This window comes from Polyodon spathula, chromosome 22 (assembly GCF_017654505.1).
Source record: "Polyodon spathula isolate WHYD16114869_AA chromosome 22, ASM1765450v1, whole genome shotgun sequence".
Classification (NCBI taxonomy): domain Eukaryota; kingdom Metazoa; phylum Chordata; class Actinopteri; order Acipenseriformes; family Polyodontidae; genus Polyodon; species Polyodon spathula.
In genome coordinates this window covers 29058965-29080496 of record NC_054555.1, presented here as the reverse complement: position 1 = coordinate 29080496, position 21532 = coordinate 29058965, and the positions used below count along the sequence as shown (strand labels likewise).

The 21532-nt window shown below is 41.8% G+C and overlaps 1 protein-coding gene across 1 annotated transcript; it reads left to right on the top strand.

Annotated features, from left to right (window-relative positions):
- Window positions 1-450: 450 nt before the first annotated feature.
- Window positions 451-20572, top strand: LOC121297147 (mitogen-activated protein kinase 1-like). Its single transcript, XM_041223225.1, has 9 exons — window positions 451-785; window positions 13580-13762; window positions 15229-15418; window positions 15756-15872; window positions 16266-16380; window positions 16890-17021; window positions 17733-17842; window positions 18084-18211; window positions 18599-20572. The coding sequence occupies exons 1-8, from the start codon at window positions 652-654 to the stop codon at window positions 18198-18200; spliced, it is 1098 nt and encodes a 365-aa protein (XP_041079159.1). The 5' UTR covers window positions 451-651; the 3' UTR covers window positions 18201-18211; window positions 18599-20572.
- The last annotated feature ends 960 nt before the right edge of the window (window positions 20573-21532 follow it).

The window sequence follows — 21532 nt, the reverse complement described above, 5'->3', positions numbered from 1 at the left end:
TTCATCGCCCGATAGACACTGGAAAGCTAAAAATGAATACAATCCAATCCAATACAGAACTGTAATTGAGAAACGCATTGCAGTTCTGAATATGCGCTGTCAGTAAGTGCAGATGGGTAAGCATATTAAGATTTGTATTTATTTATTTATTTGTTTGTTTATTTATTTATTTTGCTCAAACAACTTTGTGTTAAGGAAAATTGGTCACAAATGCGTTTAGATGCACTTCAGTGGTCACGTTGATTCCAGCCGATCGTGTGCCATGTTGCGTGTTAGGTTGTTTTACTAAAATAAACATTTCAAGTCATTTTCCATTAAAAGTTGAAGTTATTTTAATAACAGTAGCACTCCTCCAGCAGCCCCGTCACGTGTTCACCGCTGGCGTCACTTTTTTTTTTTTTTTTCCACTCTCGATTCCGTTTCGCTCGCTCCCGTTATTTCCTGCAGTGTCTCTTTGCAAAGCTGCGGCACGGCTGCAAAGAAGCTGCAAACAACAAGCTACTGTCGTTAGGATTCCCAATTCTTTTTTTTTTTTTTTTTTTTTTTATCGAAGTAGGCTCCGGTAGAAGTCATAGTGCAAGCCTCTCCCTGAAGCCCTCTTTTCCTCGTTCTTAGTGCTAGTTCTTGTACTTGCGAAGGCAGCGAGTGAACATGGCGGCTGCTGCGGCGGGCGGCGCTGCGAACTCCGGCTCCGGAGCGGAGCTGGTACGCGGGCAGCCCTTTGACGTCGGTCCCCGGTACAGCAACCTGTCATACATCGGGGAAGGGGCCTACGGAATGGTGTGGTAGGTGATTTCACGGTTCTTCTGAAGCTGAACTTATATAATTTGCACTGAGATGCAGACGCCGCAGGATCCAAAGCAGATGAGGAAAAAAAAAAAAAAAAAAAAAAAAAAAAAGTCGCCTCATCGTTTTGTTTTTTCTCTAAGAACTTGTTGATCGCAAGGAAGTGCTGGCTTAACACACACAACACGTAGCGGCGTGTTTGCACCTGCGGCCGGTTTACCTTGCCTGGTCGTGTGCTGTTAGAGTAGACCGCCGCACGTTTGGACTGTTTGCACGGCTGCTTCTTAGTTGTCGCTGTGTACACAGCTGACGTTCTCAGCCACTGTGCTCACATTTTACTGCTGGTTGTACATCGTGAAAACTTGATTTCTTTCTGCATTGTATTTAAATGGTGCAGTCAGTCTTTTGCTCTGGTCACTCCTTTTGTTCGATTAGGTAGTGGTGTGCTGGTAACTGTAGGTGGTACAGTTCTGGGTGGCGTTACACATACAGTTCTGTGTCTTTACAACGCACTGGAAAGAGAGCATTATTTTTAAGGAAAGGCAGTTTGTCCGGCGAGGAGGTGTGTTCTGTTTGAATAGTGTCTGTATTGTTTGTTTCCATAGTCCAATGTCACTTTCAGAATGATTGCTGAGATTATAATTTTTTTTTTTTTCCTTTATGGAAAAATTTTCTTGGCCCATGCTTGAGTTAATAAGCCCAGGAGTAGGTTTTTTTTTTACCAAGCTGAGTGGTGCAGATTTAGAAGTCTGTTGTCCAAAAAGTATACTAGGTGCTGCTTGCACCTGGGGGCTGATCTGGTGCTGGATGTGCTGTCATCGGAGTACCGTGCATACTTCCTTTCATTTTAAACCACCTGTCTCCCAAGAAGGGTTTAATAAAGCTGTTAGTAAGGACTGTAAAGGGGAACATGCATTGCCAGTTACACTGACTGCTTCAATAGCCCAGATCACAGGAAGGCCTCCAGACATGTACTCCTGTACCAATCCAGTGAGGGAAGAACAGAGCCACTCGTGTCCAGAGCATTTTGGCAGCGAACGATCCATTCGTGCCTGGTGTTGTACAGTAAAGCCCCCGCCCATGACTCATACATTTACCACGGCAGATAAATGAAAATTATCTTAAAATAATAACTAGAGTCCTTAATGTACTGATATTGGCATCACCCAGTTCAGACACGCTGCTTTATCTCCATGCTGGAGACCCGTGTGCTGCGTTGTGATGTGTTTGTTTCAGTGCACGGATGTCTGGGTTTAGGAGCGTTTGTTTCAGTTGGGTGTCACAGGGAAGAGAGGAGAGGGATCTCCCCGTCGCTGCAGTGTCCAGGCCTTGCTGTATCTGCAGGCTGCTGTGGTGTGTGTTCATTAGGAGAGCGACAGGCTTGAAGCCAGCTAGAACTGCAGATCTCATTCCAGGTGACTCTCAACCCCTCCATGCTGAAGTTAAATGTGATTTTAAGCAAGTCTAGTCCCTGAAAGACCCAGCCAGGGATTAAATAAGAGACTGGGGAAAGAAGTTTTAGTCTGACCTGAAAAAAATCCTCCTGACCACATTAATTGCTAGAACTCCTGGTTATTATCACAAGCACAAGTTTCAGTAGGTATATAAGTCCAGTCTTGTGCTCACAAATACATGCAATTTAAGAGTAAAATGACAACCTGAAACTAATTGCAGAAAGTGTGATTGTTGCCGTGTTCCTTTGCCCAGACACTTCATTCATGAAGTCACGCCATCTCGTCCTCGCAGCCATTTGTGTCGGTTCAAAGAAGGATCACTGTACTTGTATCTACAGTATAGCGTTAGCTTTCCCTTGTACTGTATGATGCCTCCAACACGCTTCACTCGCCACCCTACAGAACTTTACCTACATACTCTGAGCTCTGTTTTAGTAACTGTGTTTTCTATTCATTTTAAATAGCATTTTCTAAAATCTAATATGAAAACACACACTCAGTAATAGGCTTTGCAAGCAAACCACATGTAGCAGTCCTAGGTGCTGTGTACAGTATGCAAAAGGATGCATTGATGCATAATGGTCATTCCTCCTGGTTCAGTACCTTATTATTCAAGACAATGTGTATGCTGTGAATATTCACAGCGGACTGTGTGCTTTGCACTGGCAGGCAACTGTTTACACAGTGTTAATGTATTGATTCAAAATGCTGTTTTCATTTCTTGCTGGTCCATCTCAAAGCATGTTGAGCCCTTGCTGATATTTCTGTGTGTTACTGTGAGTTCACCGGGCTACTGTCTGTTCCATGGGTGAGTGGAATGAAGGTGTGAACGTAACCCTTCTGGAATGCCTGCGCAAGCTTCTACCAGCCAGGAGGACAATGCCAAACATCCCATAACAGAGCTCATAGCAACAGCCTTCCGCTCGTGTGAGCTTGTTTAAGCTTGTATCCGTTCTGTGGAGTGAATCTCGCTGGTGGAACAGGTATTTTGCTTTCAATCGAAATGTGTAGAAATACGGAAAGATACAGGGTGAATAAATTCAACATACAAGACAAAGTCTTTTTCAATGTGCTGGACTTCTTGTCGAAATGTTTGTCATTGAAAAGCCTCAATTCAGTTTATATTAGTCTCTAAACTCAGCACTATTGAGCGTTAAAAGGCAAAACATATTTAATGTTAATGATTGTGCAGATGACTTCACCATCGCTCTTAATAAGTGTTGCGTGTTTGAACTGTGTTATTATTGGATTAATGATTGTGCAGATGACTTCACCATCACTCTTAATAAGTGTTGCGTGTTTGCACTGTGTGTTATTATTGGATTAATGATTGTGCAGATGACTTCACCATCGCTCTTAATAAGTGTTGCGTGTTTGCACTGTGTGTTATTATTGGATTAATGATTGTGCAGATGACTTCACCATTGCTCTTAATAAATTTTGCATGTTGCACTGTGTGTTATTATTGGGTTGTTGACCGTGCAGATTCCTTCACCATCGCTCTTTGAAAGTGGAGCTGCTGCTCTGTTTTGTATTTCGTTTTTATTTGGTCAGCCTGTTCTTCGCATGTTTCTTTGGCACGCGGTAACTCAAGTTAGACGCATTGTTTTTGTGAAACCGGGTAACTCAATTAGTAGTTTCCCAGTAGATTTCTGAACAGTCAACAAAAAAGCAAACACAAGGTTGTATTTGTCGCCTTTACATTTAGTTATTCAGTACCTCATTCTTCTGAAGATGGGAATATACAGTGTTATATGCATATGCCATACTTGCATTGTTAGCTACCATTAGCCTGTACATTGTTGTATTAGTAATCAGACGCTCCCTGCCGCAGTGTTGCTATTTGAGTTCCTGTAACAGCCTAGACTTTTCTCTGGACTGATCTTGTACTGCACTAAAGGAGTGCAATACAATAAACCATTATTAAAATAAACAGGTTGTTATATTAATAGAGCAAACCAGAGACGAGGGGTCTTGCTGAAAACCAGCCTCTTCACTCTGCAACATTTCCACCAGGATTTGCCAGCTCGCTTCCCTGCATGTCAGTTCTACAGTATAAATCACTTCTCTGTGTGTAAAAAGCCCTCTGCACGCCCCTGAGCGAGTGTTTACTGATAGAATATCTTGTCCCCCTCCCCCGCCCTCCCCATCCTTGTTAATTGCTAGAGTTTCAGTAAGATGCCTGTAGTATTTATCCTCCCCCACCCTCCTCCCACGAGATGTTATCAGAGCAGCTCTATGTCCAGCCCATTGCAGGCAGACAGGTTCAATAAGCAATGCACTGACAGATCAGTTGAGAGCTGTGTTGGCCATGGGCAGGTGATGGGGAGTAGATTTTTCTGCTCGTAGTGCAAAGTGATCACCTATCCCTTCAAACATGCTTCCTGTCCTACAGCAGATACCTAGGATGTTTGTGACATTAACTGGGCCAAATTGGACAGTAGCGTTTCTCCAAGGACTGTAGCTTGACCTCACTCGCTCTCCCAGACGTCATTCTGTTTGACCCACTATAGCACTGGCCAGGGGGATGGGTTATCATAAATAATATTTGCCATTTGAAATGTCTTGCTTTGAGTACCCAGGCCTGGCCATCATAAAATAGCTCTTTCATTTATATTTATATACACAGCATCAAAGAGCATCTCTACAGCGTGTGACCTTCGAACCTCCTTTTGTGTTTTTTGGTTTTTACGTTTGGCCTCTGACGCTGACTGCTTCGTGTTTTGCTGCTGATGCTGACTGCTTCGTGTTTGGCTGTGTTACTATGCCCAGGCTTTCTCCCAAGCCTTTCAGCGCAGATCTCGTTCCTATGGCAGCCGTTGCATGTCTGACGTCAGAGCACTGCTGTAGGAAGACTGTCTCGAGATAGAGCTAATACACATTACTGCAACTTTACAAAACTAGAACCAAACAGCTGACTTACATTTTCAAGTTCTCTTAAGGACTCTCAAGGTGTTTTTGTTTTTATTTTCATTAAAATACTTTTTTTCTACTTCTAATAAATAAATAAATAAATAGGAGTTATTTAAAGAATGGAGGGAACTCTCACTCAACTTAAATATACCTCTACTAGTTTAAATCACACACGATATACAGAGTAGTGTGCAAAACCTTGGGACCATCCCACGAGAAATGACCTTTGGAAGCTGTAAACCAACTGGGATGTAAGCCAAGTCTGCATCCTGAAGAAGCTGAGCGCACAGAGAGCAGACCTGTGGAAGAATGCAGCAAACATCCAGATGTAATTAACAATAGTTTAAATGTTGCCTTTCAGAGATTGTCCTTTCTATTTCATTTATTATCTTTTGATACTGAAGCTATTCATAAATGAGTTAGTGTCCCTCAACTGAGTTGCATGTTATTACTCTCGTTGCATACTGTAATGGGTAACTTGATGACATTATTATTCTTATTATTTATTTATTTAGCTGCTGCCTGTATCCAAGGTGACTTTTCAATAGTAAATATAAGCCCCCCAGATTTCCCTGTTCAATTTGTCTTCTGCCATGATATCCCAGCATGCCTTTCTTCTTAAAGGAGTACAGCCCCTATGCACGGCATAACTGCCCCGTCCCCATAGTAAATTGTAGGTGGATTTTCAGTTTATATTCTGCTTTCATCCTTGCTTGACCAATGCAGCAATACTTGATGTGCTTTTTGATGAGGGCGAGATGAACTGGGGAGTGAGGGCACTATCACTATCTTGAATAAAGAGCTAACCTTTGTGCAGGTGTAGCTCCTAAAGTTTTGGTTTATCTTTTTTTCGCGATGCTGATTGCTCCTGCTTTGCAGCCGTGGTGTGGGTGGGTGGGGCGGGTGATTGGCTTGGCATCGTTGCAGCATGTTGTGTAATATCTCTGTCTTGCTGCAATAAGCCAAGACCTAAAGCCAGTTTCTGCGGAAACAAAGCTGTTCCTGGCTTAGCAAACTGCCACCACTGCAGTGACTGCAGCACAGGAATCTGTTTCTTGGTTCAAGAGCGGTGCATTAGTGGAAAAAGAAGGAAGCATCGAAAAACAAAGCAAAGTCGTCAGCCGTTACTGTTCAACACACTCGCTGGTTTCATGAGTACCATCAACCTGATGCTAGGAATTAAAAAAGGAGCAGTCTCTTTGTTTTATGCAATAAAGCTTTTAGCTAAATTGTGTGTCATTTACACATACACACAAAAGAACAGATGGGTGAGTGTGTGAGTTATCATCTTGTCATGTTGTCAGGGATCTTAACACTGATTGCAGTTTGTAGCAGTCAAAGTGAACCAACTCCTACAATACCACCTGCCTCAGCAGTGTCAGCACTGCGGATCTGCGATTGGAGGAATGCTTTGGACAAACCTGAATGATTATGCAGGGTTGTTGGAATGGAAACCCAGTGCAGGGCTGTCCAATGGGTTGGCTCTTATTAATAAATGAACAAATAAATACACATTGTTTTTGGTTGGAAAGCCCTAGTTTTAAGATAATACTACATATATTTTCAAATACAGGTCCTATGGAGGTCACATGGAGGGGGAAAGAGATGATATCAAAGGTCATCAGAGTGGACATCGTATTCTCACCATGTGGGCAGCATGAGTTACACAGCTCTGTCGCAGGAACACAAGACAACTGTGCAGGGAACGCCTCCCTAGAAATTGGTCCACTTAATCTGCACTGACCCAACAGAGATCTGATGCAAAACACCAGACTTATTGAAGCATGTCTTCCACCAGAATAGAAGCATGTCTTAAACTGCTGCTTGTCGTTGCCTTGTCTGCTTCTCCTCTTATTGGTTCATCTAGTGTTTAAAGTTATATAACACAATGGTAATCTGAGTAATGTTCCAGTGCGTTCGCCGATCAGAGGCTGAACATGTCCTCGGAGACTGAGGGGCCTGCAGGCAGCAGCAGTGTGTGTGTGTGTGTGTGTTCCACTGAACAGCCCGGTATGAACGTGCTGCACCCAGGAATCAACAGATCCCTGTGCAGCTGTACTGTGGTAACACGCCCCAGCCTGGGATTCTGAGCTCATTACAACAGCACTTCATTGTGCAGAAGACACCACGCCAGATATTAGAGTCTACCCTACTGTACCAAAAAAGAAAAGGCTTGTTTTTTTGTTCTGTGTAATGAGAACAATTGGGATTAACCTTTCTTGCCAAAAGGTCCAGTGCAGTAAACTAGTTATTTTGATGATGTCATGATTGTCTGAATAGAATGTTCATTCCAAGAGGTTCCAAAAGTTCCTAGTTTGAAGATGTACTCCCGCTCCACAGCACTGACTGATCACACCTCACTCACCTCCTTTAACACCTGTATATATAATAAAATATATACACGCGCCCACATGTATAACTTTCTTGATGTTACTGTACTGTAGGTTGATCGATGAGCAATACAAAGATCTGGTTACAGTGATGTACTGCCACATGGCCCTTTGGAATGCATCAGGTAATATTTGTATGCTGTGCAGACTATTAAAAGCATGTCCAAGTGTTTCACAGTACACTGTGCCAACAGTTTTAGATCCTGCAGCTGGTGCTGGAGCTATTCATAGGCACATTTTGCTTTTAATCCCATGCCTCCGAGCTCGGATCTCTTGCTGATGTTGCCTTGACAACCAGGATCTAAGGGCTGTATTCGGTAGGTAGATGGCACAGCGGGCTAACTCCCCGGCCTCTTGTGTGTGTAACCTCAGGAGGCCTGGGTTCAATGCAGTTTCACAGTTGAAGTGGGTTTGGAGGTTTCACCCTGGGTCAACGGGAGCCCACGGTGACACTGCATCACAGAGCCATCACCCTCTTCAGCGCAGAGTGCCTGTGAAGACTGGACCCCGTGCTACAGGAGAGTGCGCGTCCTTGCAGTCTGTCGAATTGAATGGAGCTCTTTGCACGCCGCAGTGTTATTGATTTTTATCCTCTCTGTACACAGCACTCCGGCATTGCATTGTGAGCTGAAGATCAGCAGGATGCTTGCTGTTTCTGCCTGTTGATTTTATTCATTTGTTTTGATTCTTCACACTTTTAGAGGTTGCCACAATTCACCTAGTTACAGTAATGTCCTGAAGGCAGGTTGCATCTGAGTACATCTGCAGTAGCCCTGCGTCTTATTCTGTGCCGTAGCTGTGGTGAATTAAGGGTAAATGCAGCTCAGGTGTGTTCCTGTCGTGTGTGTTGAAACATACAGCATTCCCAGGTGTTTCTTTGTTGATTGTGAATGTTTCACTTCCAGAAGAGCTGTGGTAGACCTGGAGCCTGCAATCATCTAAACGTTTCTAAATCACTGGTGCAAATATGAATATTGTAAACATGTTACTATTAACGCCTACGCAGTGCAGTTTGTGTAACCCATTGTGGAGCTGTGGAGACTGCTGCAGGATCACAGGCAGGCAAACTGCAAGGATTGCCAAACACTTTTGCAGCTCCAAAATATTTCAGCTCAAAGGGCTCAATTCTGAAGTACTGGGCTGTGTTTCAAAACTGCCTGCATACTGTAGACAGACCTGCACACTTCTAAGGGCTACAGGAAGCCAAACAAAAAAAAAAATACAGTAACCGTTACAGTGAGGTTTGGAAAACATGACTGGTGGCTCTCTGTTTGACTGGCTTGTTTTATTTTTGTATTGGTGTGTGGACCATGTGTAATACATGTTTGAACTGAGCGGAGATGAAGTGATTGCGACTCTGAGGAGCAGCTGTTGTTTCTGCAGTTTTTGTGTGTGCCTGCCAGTGAAAACCCTGTGCTGGTGTACTGTGCAGTATGGATGCTGCTGTACAAAAACGTATTGAGAGTTTGATGCCTTTCTTTTTCTGCATCCCCATGGTTCCTTTAGACGTTCTTGTGGAAGCTTTGTGAATGAATAGTGCATAAACAAGCACATATACAGTGATCTGGTACTGGGGGAAGGGAATACAGAGAAACTGTCGTACGAGGTGATCTCTTGGACTCCCTGTGTGCTAAAAATGGCATTTAATAACAGTGCTTGAAGATGTCAGTGTGTTAGCAGTGGAAGAGTTCACTGAATGCTGTTACTGTGAATTGCAGGGTGCCTGTGTGAGTGCATGACATCATTAGATAAAAACAGTCCTCCTGGGGCCGGCTTTTCAAAACCCGATCACACTGATGGAGTCAGGTGTGATCCAGTGGTTAAAGAAAAGGGCTTATAACCAGGAGGTCTCTGTGTGTGACCCTGAGCCAGTCAAAGAACCTCCTTGTGCTCCGTCTTTCAGGTGAGACGTTGTTGTAAGTGACTCAGCAGCTGATGCACAGTTCACACACCCTGGTCTCTGTAAGTCGCCTTTGATAAAGGCGTCTGCTGAATAAACAAATAATAATAAAAGTACATTTCTATCCAAACAAAACTCTTTGGAGCGCGCTGCCTTCTGTACTTTAACTTGTGCTTCCCTTAGTGTGCGGCAAACCCTCCACAATGCAGTGTTCCTTTCCCGGCACTGCACTAACATTGCTTTTTGGTGCCACGCTTAGACCTCTGTGTGATGCTTTTGCGTTTGTGCTTCTCCTATGCAGTTTGGTTTAAAAAAAGAAACGTAAAAAAATGCTTTTGCCGTACTGATTTAAACAGGCTTCCTACTGAAAAGTACACAGTACTGTGCTTCCAAAACCTTGACTAAAAAAGTAAGTAATCTGATTTAATTTTCCTCGAATATACATGATCTGGTCTTTGTCAAGCACAGAGGAGGCGGAGAGACCTCCCTGTAAGGGCTCCAGTCTTTTTGATGTATTTAAAATAAGCTACAGAAGCAATGTTAACATCTTTTATTTTCAAGTTCACTGTCTGCTTTGGGTGCTTCAGGTGTTCGTGTGGTCGTGATTTTCTTTCGCATGTCGACGTGTGCAGTAACGCGTAACAAGCTTCACAGCAATCCACTGTACAGAGTTCTGCAAATGTTAGTGGAGAGGGAAGGCAGTCCCCCCTTTACATTTCTGCTTTGCTTCGGGAGTTTATGAGAAGCCATGTTGTAGTGCAAGTAATAGCTAATGTAGTATATAATGTAGTATATAGTAGCATTGAATCTCTGCTGCATTGAATCTCTACTGCATTGAATCTCATCAGGTTCTTCTATGGTAAAAGGCAGGCTGCAGCAGGGGTGGTAACAATATACGTGAAATTAAACGCCAGTCTTGGCGAGAGCACCCTGAGTGAAGATCTCCCAGGAACAGAGACTAGTTATAGCATCACAGAGTGCTCCAGAGTGCTGCTTTTTACTGTAGCTGCTTCACAAGTGGGCAGGCCTCTGCCCTGAGGTGCCATTCTACCTGTAATAAAGAAGCCGGGTCTGCAGTCACGCACAGGCTAATCGTAATATTAAACCCTGGAGCGGATAGCGCTGCTCTGTGGGGTCGGGGTGGGGCAATGCGGAATTGCAGATGGGCTAGATTACAAATCCTCCACCCAGATAGCACTTATCATTCCAGCCCATTTCGTGCTTTATCGCTCCAAGTCATGCAGGGTCGTTACGCCCTTTGTCAATTTTAAGGAAACATGATGGGTATTGTTGCTCTAAATATAGTTGAGTCAGTGCCGCTGTATCGGGACTCTTCGGGAGAAGTAAATAGCATTGGGAAGAACCATCTCCCAGAGTTCTGTCCCATTTAAGCAGCAATCCTGATTATCAGGATCCCGATTACGCTCCACCGACTGTATTCCAATATTGCTTCAGTCAATTCTCTTGTCATACATTGCTGGGATTCTTGCTATAATCATATAACTTGGAAAAGGAACCTACAGTTTGCAAAATACTAAATTGAATACATTCTTCCTATGAGTAACATGCATAACTACTGGCACTGGTTCAGTTCTGAATGGGGTTCTGAAGCATTTTTGCAGCTTGTGTTTTTTTGAGTTTCTGCAACATGCAGTTCATTTTAAAGTCTAATTTGATACTCTTACTGATTGGATTCAGAATACACAAAGGTGTTTTCAAATAAATGTGTACAATGCAAGGCCTTGAGACATGGAATAGTGTGGGTAACATATTGTTCGCAAGAATGGTTCTAAAATGTTTTCAAAAGAACTAGTTACCAACAAACAGCATTTGAGCCAAGTCCTGTCTTTCGACATTGTAAACATTGCAGTACTGCAGTCATAGATTGTAGGAGCGATTTGTAATGGTATGTGTTATTTCTTAGATTAAATACTACAGAAATTAAGTAGGTTATAAGTTGCAGTGCACTAAAGATAAATGAGGTTGCGTATGTTTTTGTGATCGGATAGGAATCTGTTTGTCATCATTGTGGTTTAATGATGCAAGACTGATACGGATTCAGCAACAGACTGTTTACTTGTTGCCCTTGTTTTAGCAAACAAGATGTCATTTGGTGCATATTCTAGTAGCATTGTAACTAGAACCAGAGCACACACCTCACACACAGTGTCGTCACTGATCAGATCTGTAAAAAACCCAGCCGCTCATCGGATTATACCCAGATGCAATCCAAAACATCTGTAGGAGTCTGTGATACAAAGTATTGAAGGGCCCATAAAGGTAAAACCGCACCCACAAAAGGAATTCTTCCGCTGGTTATAAGTAGACCTCAACTGAAGCATAACCCTCTGACATGCCTTACAGAGCTTGATGTTGTCTGCAGTTCATGTACAGGGCTCTTATGCTCTGTCATTCTGTAAGGTTTTGAACTAACCGCTACATCTACAGGTTTCATTGCTACAGTACTTGTGTCCTTGTTCTAAGTGCTTTGTGCAGCTCTTCGATTTAGTTTCACTGATGCAGCGGGTTTCAGAAGTACTGCAAGTCAGCAATGACAGGTGAACAGTGCTGTTGGCAGCTGCCAGTTTTGCTTGCTGTTCAGATTCAGGCCCATTCTCACCGGCACTTGACTGAAAAGGATTTAAGCTTTGCAGAGCGTTTAGTATTAGCATTACAATTGTGATTACATTTTCCGTTGGAGTCATACTGCGAGTTCAGCACAGGGAGTTAAGGAGGTTGTGGTCGGGGGGTGAATTGTTAAGGTCAGTGTTTTCCAAAGCTAACACAAATATAGTTTCCCAATCACACTGTGTGTGCGTGTATGTATATATGCGTATGTATTTTATTTTATATATAATATATATATATATATATATATATATATATATATATATATATATATATATATATATATATATATATATATATATGTGTGTGTGTGTGTATATATAACACCCACACACAGACACAAGCACTACACTATCATATCTAATATACTATCTGACTTGAACTGCCGTCAATTAGATTTATGTATTATAAACTATACAGTAGATGTTCACAGGTTCACATGTACAGCTCCAGTCAGAAAAGGCTGCTTGTAATGTTTGCTGTAGATATTTTCTGAGCAGCATGCCTGATTAAATTACAGTGTGTACGCTGTGTTCAATATGAACCACAGTTTGTTCTGCTTGGATCTCCTTGCCCTGCAGCTGTGGTTAAGGATTGTCAGTAAGGGTGGGGCCTGGCTCTGATTGCATTGTCTGGGGCTCATTCGTACTGCTGCACTAGAGACACGTTGGCTGCTTTTCCAGTTCCTTATGAGGCGTCTGTAGCCAAAGACTTTGGGCTGACATAGAGTCCATTTATTTCAGTTCTTGTTGCATGTTCCTGTAAGAAGCCAGTCAGTGCTGGAAAGTGACTTTTGACACTTGAAAGAGAGCCAGCAGTCAGGAGGGGTTATTGCTGTCTGGATTTCAGGGTGTGGGGGCACACTTTCAAATCAAACACAATCCTGCATGTGAATAGGACTGACACTTTCTGCATGGCAACAGATGGCATTTGATTTAAAAAAAATTCTTCCAGAAATTGTCAGTAAGTGTACTTTTAAATTGTCTTCCGTGTTTTTTTTCCAGTTTAATAACATACTTGCATGAAGATGTAGAAAGATCACTTGGATGTTTTGAAGAGTTAATTAAACTGAATAATACATAAAATGACAAACTTCAAGCAGAATCTAGTGCGTGACATTTACGAGTTTTTGAACTGCAAGATCAGTTACTTGCCATGTCACAACACAAATCCACTGCCTGTGATTGCCTTGATCCGCTGTCTCAAACCTGGTCACTTCTTCTATTGCTTTTTATTGGACTGTTTCGGTTTAAGACTATCCACCAAAAAAAATATGACCAATTCATTAATGTTACAACATAATGTAGCATTCTTCATCATAATAATAATAATAATTATTATTATTATTATTATTATTATGGTAGAACTGGTTCAGAACTAAAATCAGTCCCTGCATTGCGTTCCATTTTTAATTAATTTTTTTAATGGACAGGTATGTGGGGGAGGTTTTTGTTTCAAAATGCATGAATTCATTTTGTTTTATTTTTCTGTTTTTGTTTTGTTTGTAGCTCTGCGTATGACAGGGACAACAAGGTCCGCGTAGCCATCAAGAAAATCAGCCCTTATGAGCACCAGACGTACTGCCAGCGCACCCTGCGAGAGATCAAAATCCTGCTGCGCTTCAAGCACGAGAACATCATCGGGATCAACGACATCATCCGCACGCCTTCCATCCACCAGATGAAAGATGTGTATCCTGAAACGAACGTCTGAAATTCTGTAAATGTAGCCAGAGACCATGAGCAGTCCCCAGCGGTGTGGGAATAGACAGTTACAATGCAGAGCCTCAAGGATCCCCTCTCAGGGTTTCTCTCTGTGGCGTTATTTATTTTTGTGTAATTTGCACATTCCTGAATGTCAGCATGCATTCTCCCCTTCTCGTCACTTGTTGCTAAAATTCTCCACATTGTGGCACTCCAGCTCCTGCAAAATCTCATTTATCATTCTCTTTACAGGAGTTACCCAACCAACTTTAATAGTAAGTAAGTCAGACAGACAGATAGATCTCTGCGCACGTTTTGCTTTATGACGAGACACAGCTTGCTATTTTAAAACACATTAAACAGTCAAAGGAAAGGAAAGGCTGCGTTGTGCTTAGCTTTGGTTTTGTGTACAGTTGCCCCCTCGATTTGAAGTCTTTTTTTTTTTTTTTTTTTATGGAGATTTTAGTTGCATCGCCTTATCTCCAGCTACTGCTTTTGTTTTTCCAAAGTTCCTGTGACGTGCATGATAATGAAGTCTTTGCTCGCCAGCTCAGACAAGGTTAAGTAAGGACAGAGGACAGTCCTCTTGTACCAGTGTTTCTGTCTCTTCTGTGTTCTCCACAAAACAGTACATTGAAAGCGTGCTACCTTTTGAATTAAACTACTGCAATGGTTCATTTTATTTTTTTATTTGTGGCACAGCTGTCTGTACAGCAGCTTAATGCAGTGGAAATGTCATATAATAAATACAAAAATAATAACCTGCATAAATAATAAATATAATAGCAATCCTTGAATGCTGTGCTAAAATACATTTAAAACAATGAAAACATGAGTTGTCTTTGTCACAGTTTTTGTTTTTTTGGTACATCTGTACGGCTGCTATAAGGAAAGTTTTTAAATAATGATCTACCATTGGTAGGTCAAAGTGCGCCACGCCCATATGTGGGGTTTCTCCACTGTCCTTAAGGATGTCTGAATTGGTAGGAAATGGAAATGCATTCTGGAAATTGCTTCATTAACTCAGGCTTGTGGTCTTGATTGTAACCGTTATTTGATTGCTAGTTTTTTGCTAGGTTATCATAGTTCATGATGCAATCTCCAGAACCCAGAGATGCAATTATAACCTAAAGCAATTAGCTTTAGCCTAATTTTATTATTTATTTAAAAAAAAAAAAATGTTTAGGATATAGTGATTATCCTGTACAACTTCTGTTAAAATGAATAGGTTTTTAATTGTAAAGCACAGTAAAACATCACAAGTGTATCGGGGGAGTGGTTAAAGATACGTTTCAGTGCTGGGGGAGTGGTTAAATATACATTTGAGTGCTGGGGGAGTGGTTAAAGATACGTTTCAGTGCTGGGGGAATGGTTAAAGATAATTGGCGTGGGAATTTGAAAACGGGCCGGCATTTTCAGTAACTCGTTTTTGCTTGACTCAGATTATTCTTCAGATATATTGTGCAGGACTTGATGGAAACAGATCTTTACAAGCTCTTAAAGACACAGCATCTCAGCAATGACCATATCTGCTACTTCCTGTACCAGATCCTGCGAGGGCTGAAGTACATCCACTCTGCCAACGTATTGCACAGGGACCTGAAACCTTCCAACCTGCTGCTCAATACCACCTGCGATCTGAAGGTCCGTCCGTCAATTCTTCACTCGCACTGTCTTCTCATTTTGTTGTGTGTTTTATCAGATTTAAGCATTGTCCGAGGCAGCAGTCATTACCTACTAGATAACTGACTACGGGCGTAACAATAACATGAGATCACTGACCTGCAGGTAACTGCTGCTGTGTGAGGACGCTCTTCTGTGTTTTGAGGATCCCGGCTCATTTGAAACCTGCAGTTTTTTGAGGCGGGTTTCAGGATTGTGAAATTGTAAACTGATTTGCTGAGTAGCTGGATGAAGTTTCCAGCAAGTTTTAATAGTGGTGTTTCGATGCGACCGGTTTTTAAAAGGGTTTTCCTTTCAGATCTGTGACTTCGGACTGGCCCGCGTTGCTGATCCGGATCACGATCACACTGGTTTCCTGACGGAGTACGTGGCGACACGCTGGTACAGAGCACCAGAGATCATGCTCAACTCCAAGGTAGGGACCGCTGCATTCTTAGTGAGGCTTTCCATGCTGCCGCCAGGAGGGACTGAAGTCACGTCACAGTTTGAGTCCTTTCACTTGGAGCTTAAATCAGACCTAGCTGAGCTTTCAAACCCCACAGTGCTCAGACTGACGCTGGAGTCCTTGCTGTAGATTAAACTCACTGTCAAACCCCACAGTGCTCAGACTGACGCTGGAGTCCTTGCTGTTTATTGCAATGCCGTTTTCAAGTTCTTAATGTGAGGTCTGAAGGAAGTTTGGAAATACATGTATACAGTAGTTGGCTGCTGTGTTCATGTTTATCGTCCAGAGGGGGTGGGGGGGGAGGGGTGTTGTCTTGTCATATTCTGTACATCTCGGGTGATGAGTCTGTGTTTCTGCTTGCAGGGTTATACCAAATCAATTGATATCTGGTCAGTGGGCTGTATTTTGGCAGAGATGCTGTCAAACAGACCTATCTTCCCTGGAAAACACTATCTGGATCAGCTAAACCACATTCTCGGTAAAGAAAGATACATTTAATACAATACTACCTTGAGGTTTCAGTGTGTTTTGAGCACTGCAGGTGTGATGCTGCTTCATGAAGAGCTGTTGAGCACGCATGGTCATGCTTGATTTTTCAAATGTGTCGCACATTCCTTCCTTTGGCTTCTGAATAGAGTGCTTTCCCTGTGCATTGAAGGGTAGGACAAGAGAGCTGACTTACAGGGGTCATTCCAGCTTGCATAGAGGAGATTTCTTGGGAGATGCTTCCTCTGTTTGTGGTTGATAAAACATAAGCCACGTGTGACGGAGAGGAGTTCCAGAGTAGGTGCCGAGCAGCCCACGCTGATGCACTGAGCTGGATTGTACTGATTAGTAAACTCACAGATTCAGAACTGGAAAGCTCTGTGCGTACAAGTTATCGGACTAAAATAAACAGACTGGGCTATTAAAATCTAGCAGCTTGGCTGCTGCGGTTTTGTTGCACGGGAGTTCAATTGTGTTTTTATGGTGATTGTGTTTCTTTAGGTATTCTGGGTTCCCCATCGCAGGAGGACTTGAATTGTATCATCAACATTAAAGCAAGAAATTACTTGCTGTCTCTGCCACTGCGAAGCAAAGTTCCCTGGAACAGACTCTTTCCAAATGCTGATCCTAAAGGTGGGTCTCATCAGTGTCTTTACTGTTGTCACTGTCCTCGTCAAGACATTTGTATTGGGCCTGTGCACTTGCATCCGCTCCTAGCATGTATCATAGCATGGATCGGTGTCAGGAAGTTCCAGATCAGAGAGATTACCTAGAGCTCATTTCCTGTGTAAAACCATTACCTCTGAGCTGCTTTTTGACCCCATGTTTTTATCGTTTAAGTGCATAATAATATTGAATTTATTTCTATAAATCCGACTGTCCATCCTGAAGTTTTCACTTTATCAGTGTTCATTTTTTTTATAGACTGTGCAGAAATAACTTTATATGACTAAAAGACTAAAATTAAAATTAAAACTTTAAAAGACAAATTTAAAAAATGAATCCATGCATTGCAGTGGCAAATTGTGGGACTGTAGCGGTGAGGTATATCTGTATTACAAACACAAGGCTAAATTAATTTAAAGGACTGCTCAATTAAACAAAACAAAACAAAAGCAACATCCGGCACAGCCTGCCTATAATGAAACCTGGCCTCCGTTTCTACACGTGTGTTTTATTAAGAGTAAAACCAAACAAGTTTCTCAGTAAACTTCGTAAATGTATTTAGTTTCACGCATGTTGGAGCGTGGCAAGTTCTGGACGAAGATGTTTTTTGCGCTCGTTTGCCTTCATGTTAAGGTGTAATTGTCTCCATTCACATCACCAATGTGTTCTCTCTCCTAGCCTTGGATTTACTGGACAAAATGCTGACATTTAACCCTCACAAGAGGATTGAAGTGGAAGAGGCTTTGGCCCACCCCTATCTGGAGCAGTATTATGACCCTACAGATGAGGTACTTCACTATCACGTTTCATGTGCTGCTGCTGCGTCTGAACTGCTAGAGTCACAGAGACACACAGAGCACCCCTCGGATTGTCCTAGAAACCTCTCTGTACCTGTAGTTACGATTGATTGTTGATATTATTATTTGCATTGTTATTTTTTACTCGGCTAGGGGATTACCCCTGAAGCAGTTTCTTGGCTTGTTTTCAGCGTCCTTTCTTTTTCTTCTTCCTCTTCTTCCTCCTCTCCAGCCCGTGGCCGAGGCTCCGTTTAAGTTCGATATGGAGCTGGACGATCTTCCCAAGGAAAAACTGAAGGAAATGATATTTGAAGAAACCGCGCGATTCCAACCTGTCTATCGGTCATAATTGTTCTACAGGTAAGTAAAAGCAGAACTGTGTTTGAGAAGTACAACGACACATCCACTGTGCTTTTACTTGAAGATGCATGACGGAAAGTAGTTCTAGAGGCCATGCAAGGTCATGGCTTCATGCTTTATCTGGCTTGCCCGCACGCCTATGGAAATGCTATACTCTGCTTTTAGCCCAGAGGGCATCATGCTTTATTGAGAAAGTGCATCCCTTTGATTTCTACAGAGTCAGTGTCCCCTACATTACAATAAACCTATTGTTTGTGTGCCTGCCCTCTAGAGCAGGGGTATTCCGCTGAGGCATTGTGAAGAGAGATAGCTCTAGATGTATATATCTATATCTCTGTCTCTATCTGTATGTATGTATGAATCTGTGATGTTCTGTTTTGCCCTCAGAGCTGCAGGCCTGGCCGTACTTGGATGCTGTTGTTTCTCTTGCCAGCTTCTCCTCGGTGGTGTCTTGTGGTTCGTCTTTGCTCCCCGGCAGTGCCATCACCTGTTTGTGGAGGACAGTCTCTGGTGGCTGTGTCTCTAACCCTTGCTCCGATCTGTATAGATATTCACTAAACAGCTGAGTTCCCTGCATGACCATCGCATTAAAGAAGTTAATTCTCTGGAGAGCAGGCTGTGTGGCTGTCAGTCTGCACTGGCTGTTTCTAGGGTGTGGTTCAGTAAAAAAAAAACACGATAGGTATTTCAAATAAAAAGCTGTATTCAGAGGTTCCCTAAAATATACATAGTGAAGAATTCAGATATTTTTAACAAGCAGATCAAAGATGCCCCATTTAATTGTATTATTTATATTTGTACTTTTTTATAAAAGCTGTTGGTAATAATATTGTTGGTATAGAAATATTTGACTTTGTAAGCACTTGACTTTGTAGGCACTGCACTGTTAAAATAATGTACAGTATTTTTTACATTGCGCATCACTACCTAAAACAAGGTAAGCAGTGTCTGTACTGTGCCACACTGAACACGTCGCCACACAGGCAGTGCTTCACACGTTAAATTCATTTCTGAATGGTTTGTATCCCTTATTCTAGGCAAAAATATTTCATTAGTCACCTAAAAACACACTGATAATACAGATGTGTGTTTTGAGATGAAAATTAAATTACATTTGAACCCAAAACATTTAACACAGTAAAACTCCCTAGTCTAGGGGTGGAAATTATTTTTTTCTTTTTTTTAAGTAATCAAATGCTGCTTTGTGGTCAGTGATAGTGCCAGTGCGTGTACTTCTTTAGTACCGTGGTCATTGCAAAGATAGACTGTCATCGTCATCATCGTCATCATGATTATTATTATTTTGTAAAGGAGACATGCTCACTCAAGCACCTTAGCCTATCAGTGGATGTACAGATGCACAAACAATTGTAAACTTCCCTTAAGAAACAGTAATGCTGTTCTAGATCTGTTGATTCAATAGATTCTACTCGAGTGTTGATGGAGCACTGTGTAGTTTTTACACCAATTAGGATGTCCAAATAGCCAGCTAGCCCCTGATTCCTTCATAGTCTTGCAGAGTTCACTTTCTTCATCTATGGAATCGTTAGGCACAACCCAGCAGCAGTTTTTCGCTTTGTGTAGCTCTCCAGTTAAATGCAAAATCCATAATGGTTTTTTTTGTTTGTTTGTTTGTGTTTTATTTACAGCAGTATATTGCAATGAATAAAACCAAATTAGTTCAATATATAAAGAGAGCACCCATAACTGCTCAAGAGACTGGTACAAGGTGGAACTGCTTTGTATATCTAGATTTTCTTTTCTTCGCAATGATAAGTAAGGCTTGAGTGAGTGTCTCCTTCCATCTGTCATATGCAGTCAAGAGTTTTGTTTGATTATTTTCAGGCTGAAGGAAAACGGCCACGTCGCTAGCCCTAAATCACGAATGAAATAACCTGTTCTCTTGCTGTGGATTCTGCCAAGTATTTGTGGACGCAGTTGTACAGTGCAGACTTGACTTGTTGTTCTCAATCTTTCAAGTGTAGAGCCTTCTTTTTCTCCCTTTGTGGTCAATTTTCTTGCCTTGTAAATAATAATATAGGGACTGTGCCCTCGCATGACTGTTAAAAGCTTAATATACAAAGACTGTGTAAGTGCCACACTGCTCTCTCATCCTGGGTAACCCTGTTGTAGCCACACTGACTTGTGTTTGACTACGCTGTGCTCTTCTACTGGAAATAGTGACGTTTATTAATATTTTATATTACAATTTTTTTCTTTAAAAAAAAAAAAAAAAAAAAAAAAAAAAAAAAACAAAATGCTCGCTCTCTCTCTCTCTCTCTTGCTCTTTCCAGCAGTTTTACGGTCAAAGTTAAGTTGTAATTGAAATACCTGTTATAGATTAAACGACATGGTATACAATCCCAAGGACTCGTTGGATTTAAATCATATCGGTTGCCTGATTTTTGCTTTAAGCTGTCGTGTTTTTGTGTCAGTGTGTGTGTGTGAGAGACTACAAAACTGCGTGCATTTTAAGACGACCATTTTAAACATGGACATCCAGGCTAGCAAAATATATTTTATGGGGGGGGGGGGGCTCCTTGACTACCTGAAAGTAAGACTGAAGCAGACCAAACTCTCTAATATGGACATTAGAAAAATAGAAAAAAATGAATTTGCTATCGCCACTTAATCTTGGGTAAATTTAGAAGACATTTCCACTTCCCTACAGTTTTTTTTTTTTTTTCCTTTAACCCTTTTAGTCTCAACATGCATATATGTTGAGCTGAAGGATAAACCTCTTTTTATTGAGTGCATGTGAGAACAGGACAGACAGTGATTATTCTGGGAGTCCCCTGAGGCTCCAGCGTGATTTCCAATAAGGCAGGACCTCGGGGGTTAAAGGAAGGTCTGTGTTTTCTATTGTAGTTGCCACTAAACCTTTTTTTAACAATTTGATAAAGTGCACCCCAGCTTCTTTATAAAACAAACTTGCAAGCATTGAGTGGAGATTACTTTTACAGTGCTACTATATAATGTATGAGTTTACAGTTCTGAAAAGGGTTGTGCTGCAACTGCTGCCCATTCTGTTCTGTGCTTTGTATCAGTCTTGGTATTCTATGATTTGTAGCGCTGCTAATTATTTAGTTGCGGATTGCAGTAGTTCAATCTGTCTTTGTTTTTACAATAACAGTAAAGTGTACTGCCGCAGCTGTGTGACTTCTACAGTGTATTGAGAACTTGCTGGTGAAAAGATGGAGCTTTTTTTTGTTTGCCTTAATATTTCTCTTGGATGTTTCTGTAAAACTTTTTTTTTTTTTTTTTAATTATTCAATGAGTGTTCTGTTTCTAGAGCATATTTAATCTTGTTAAATTCTGTCC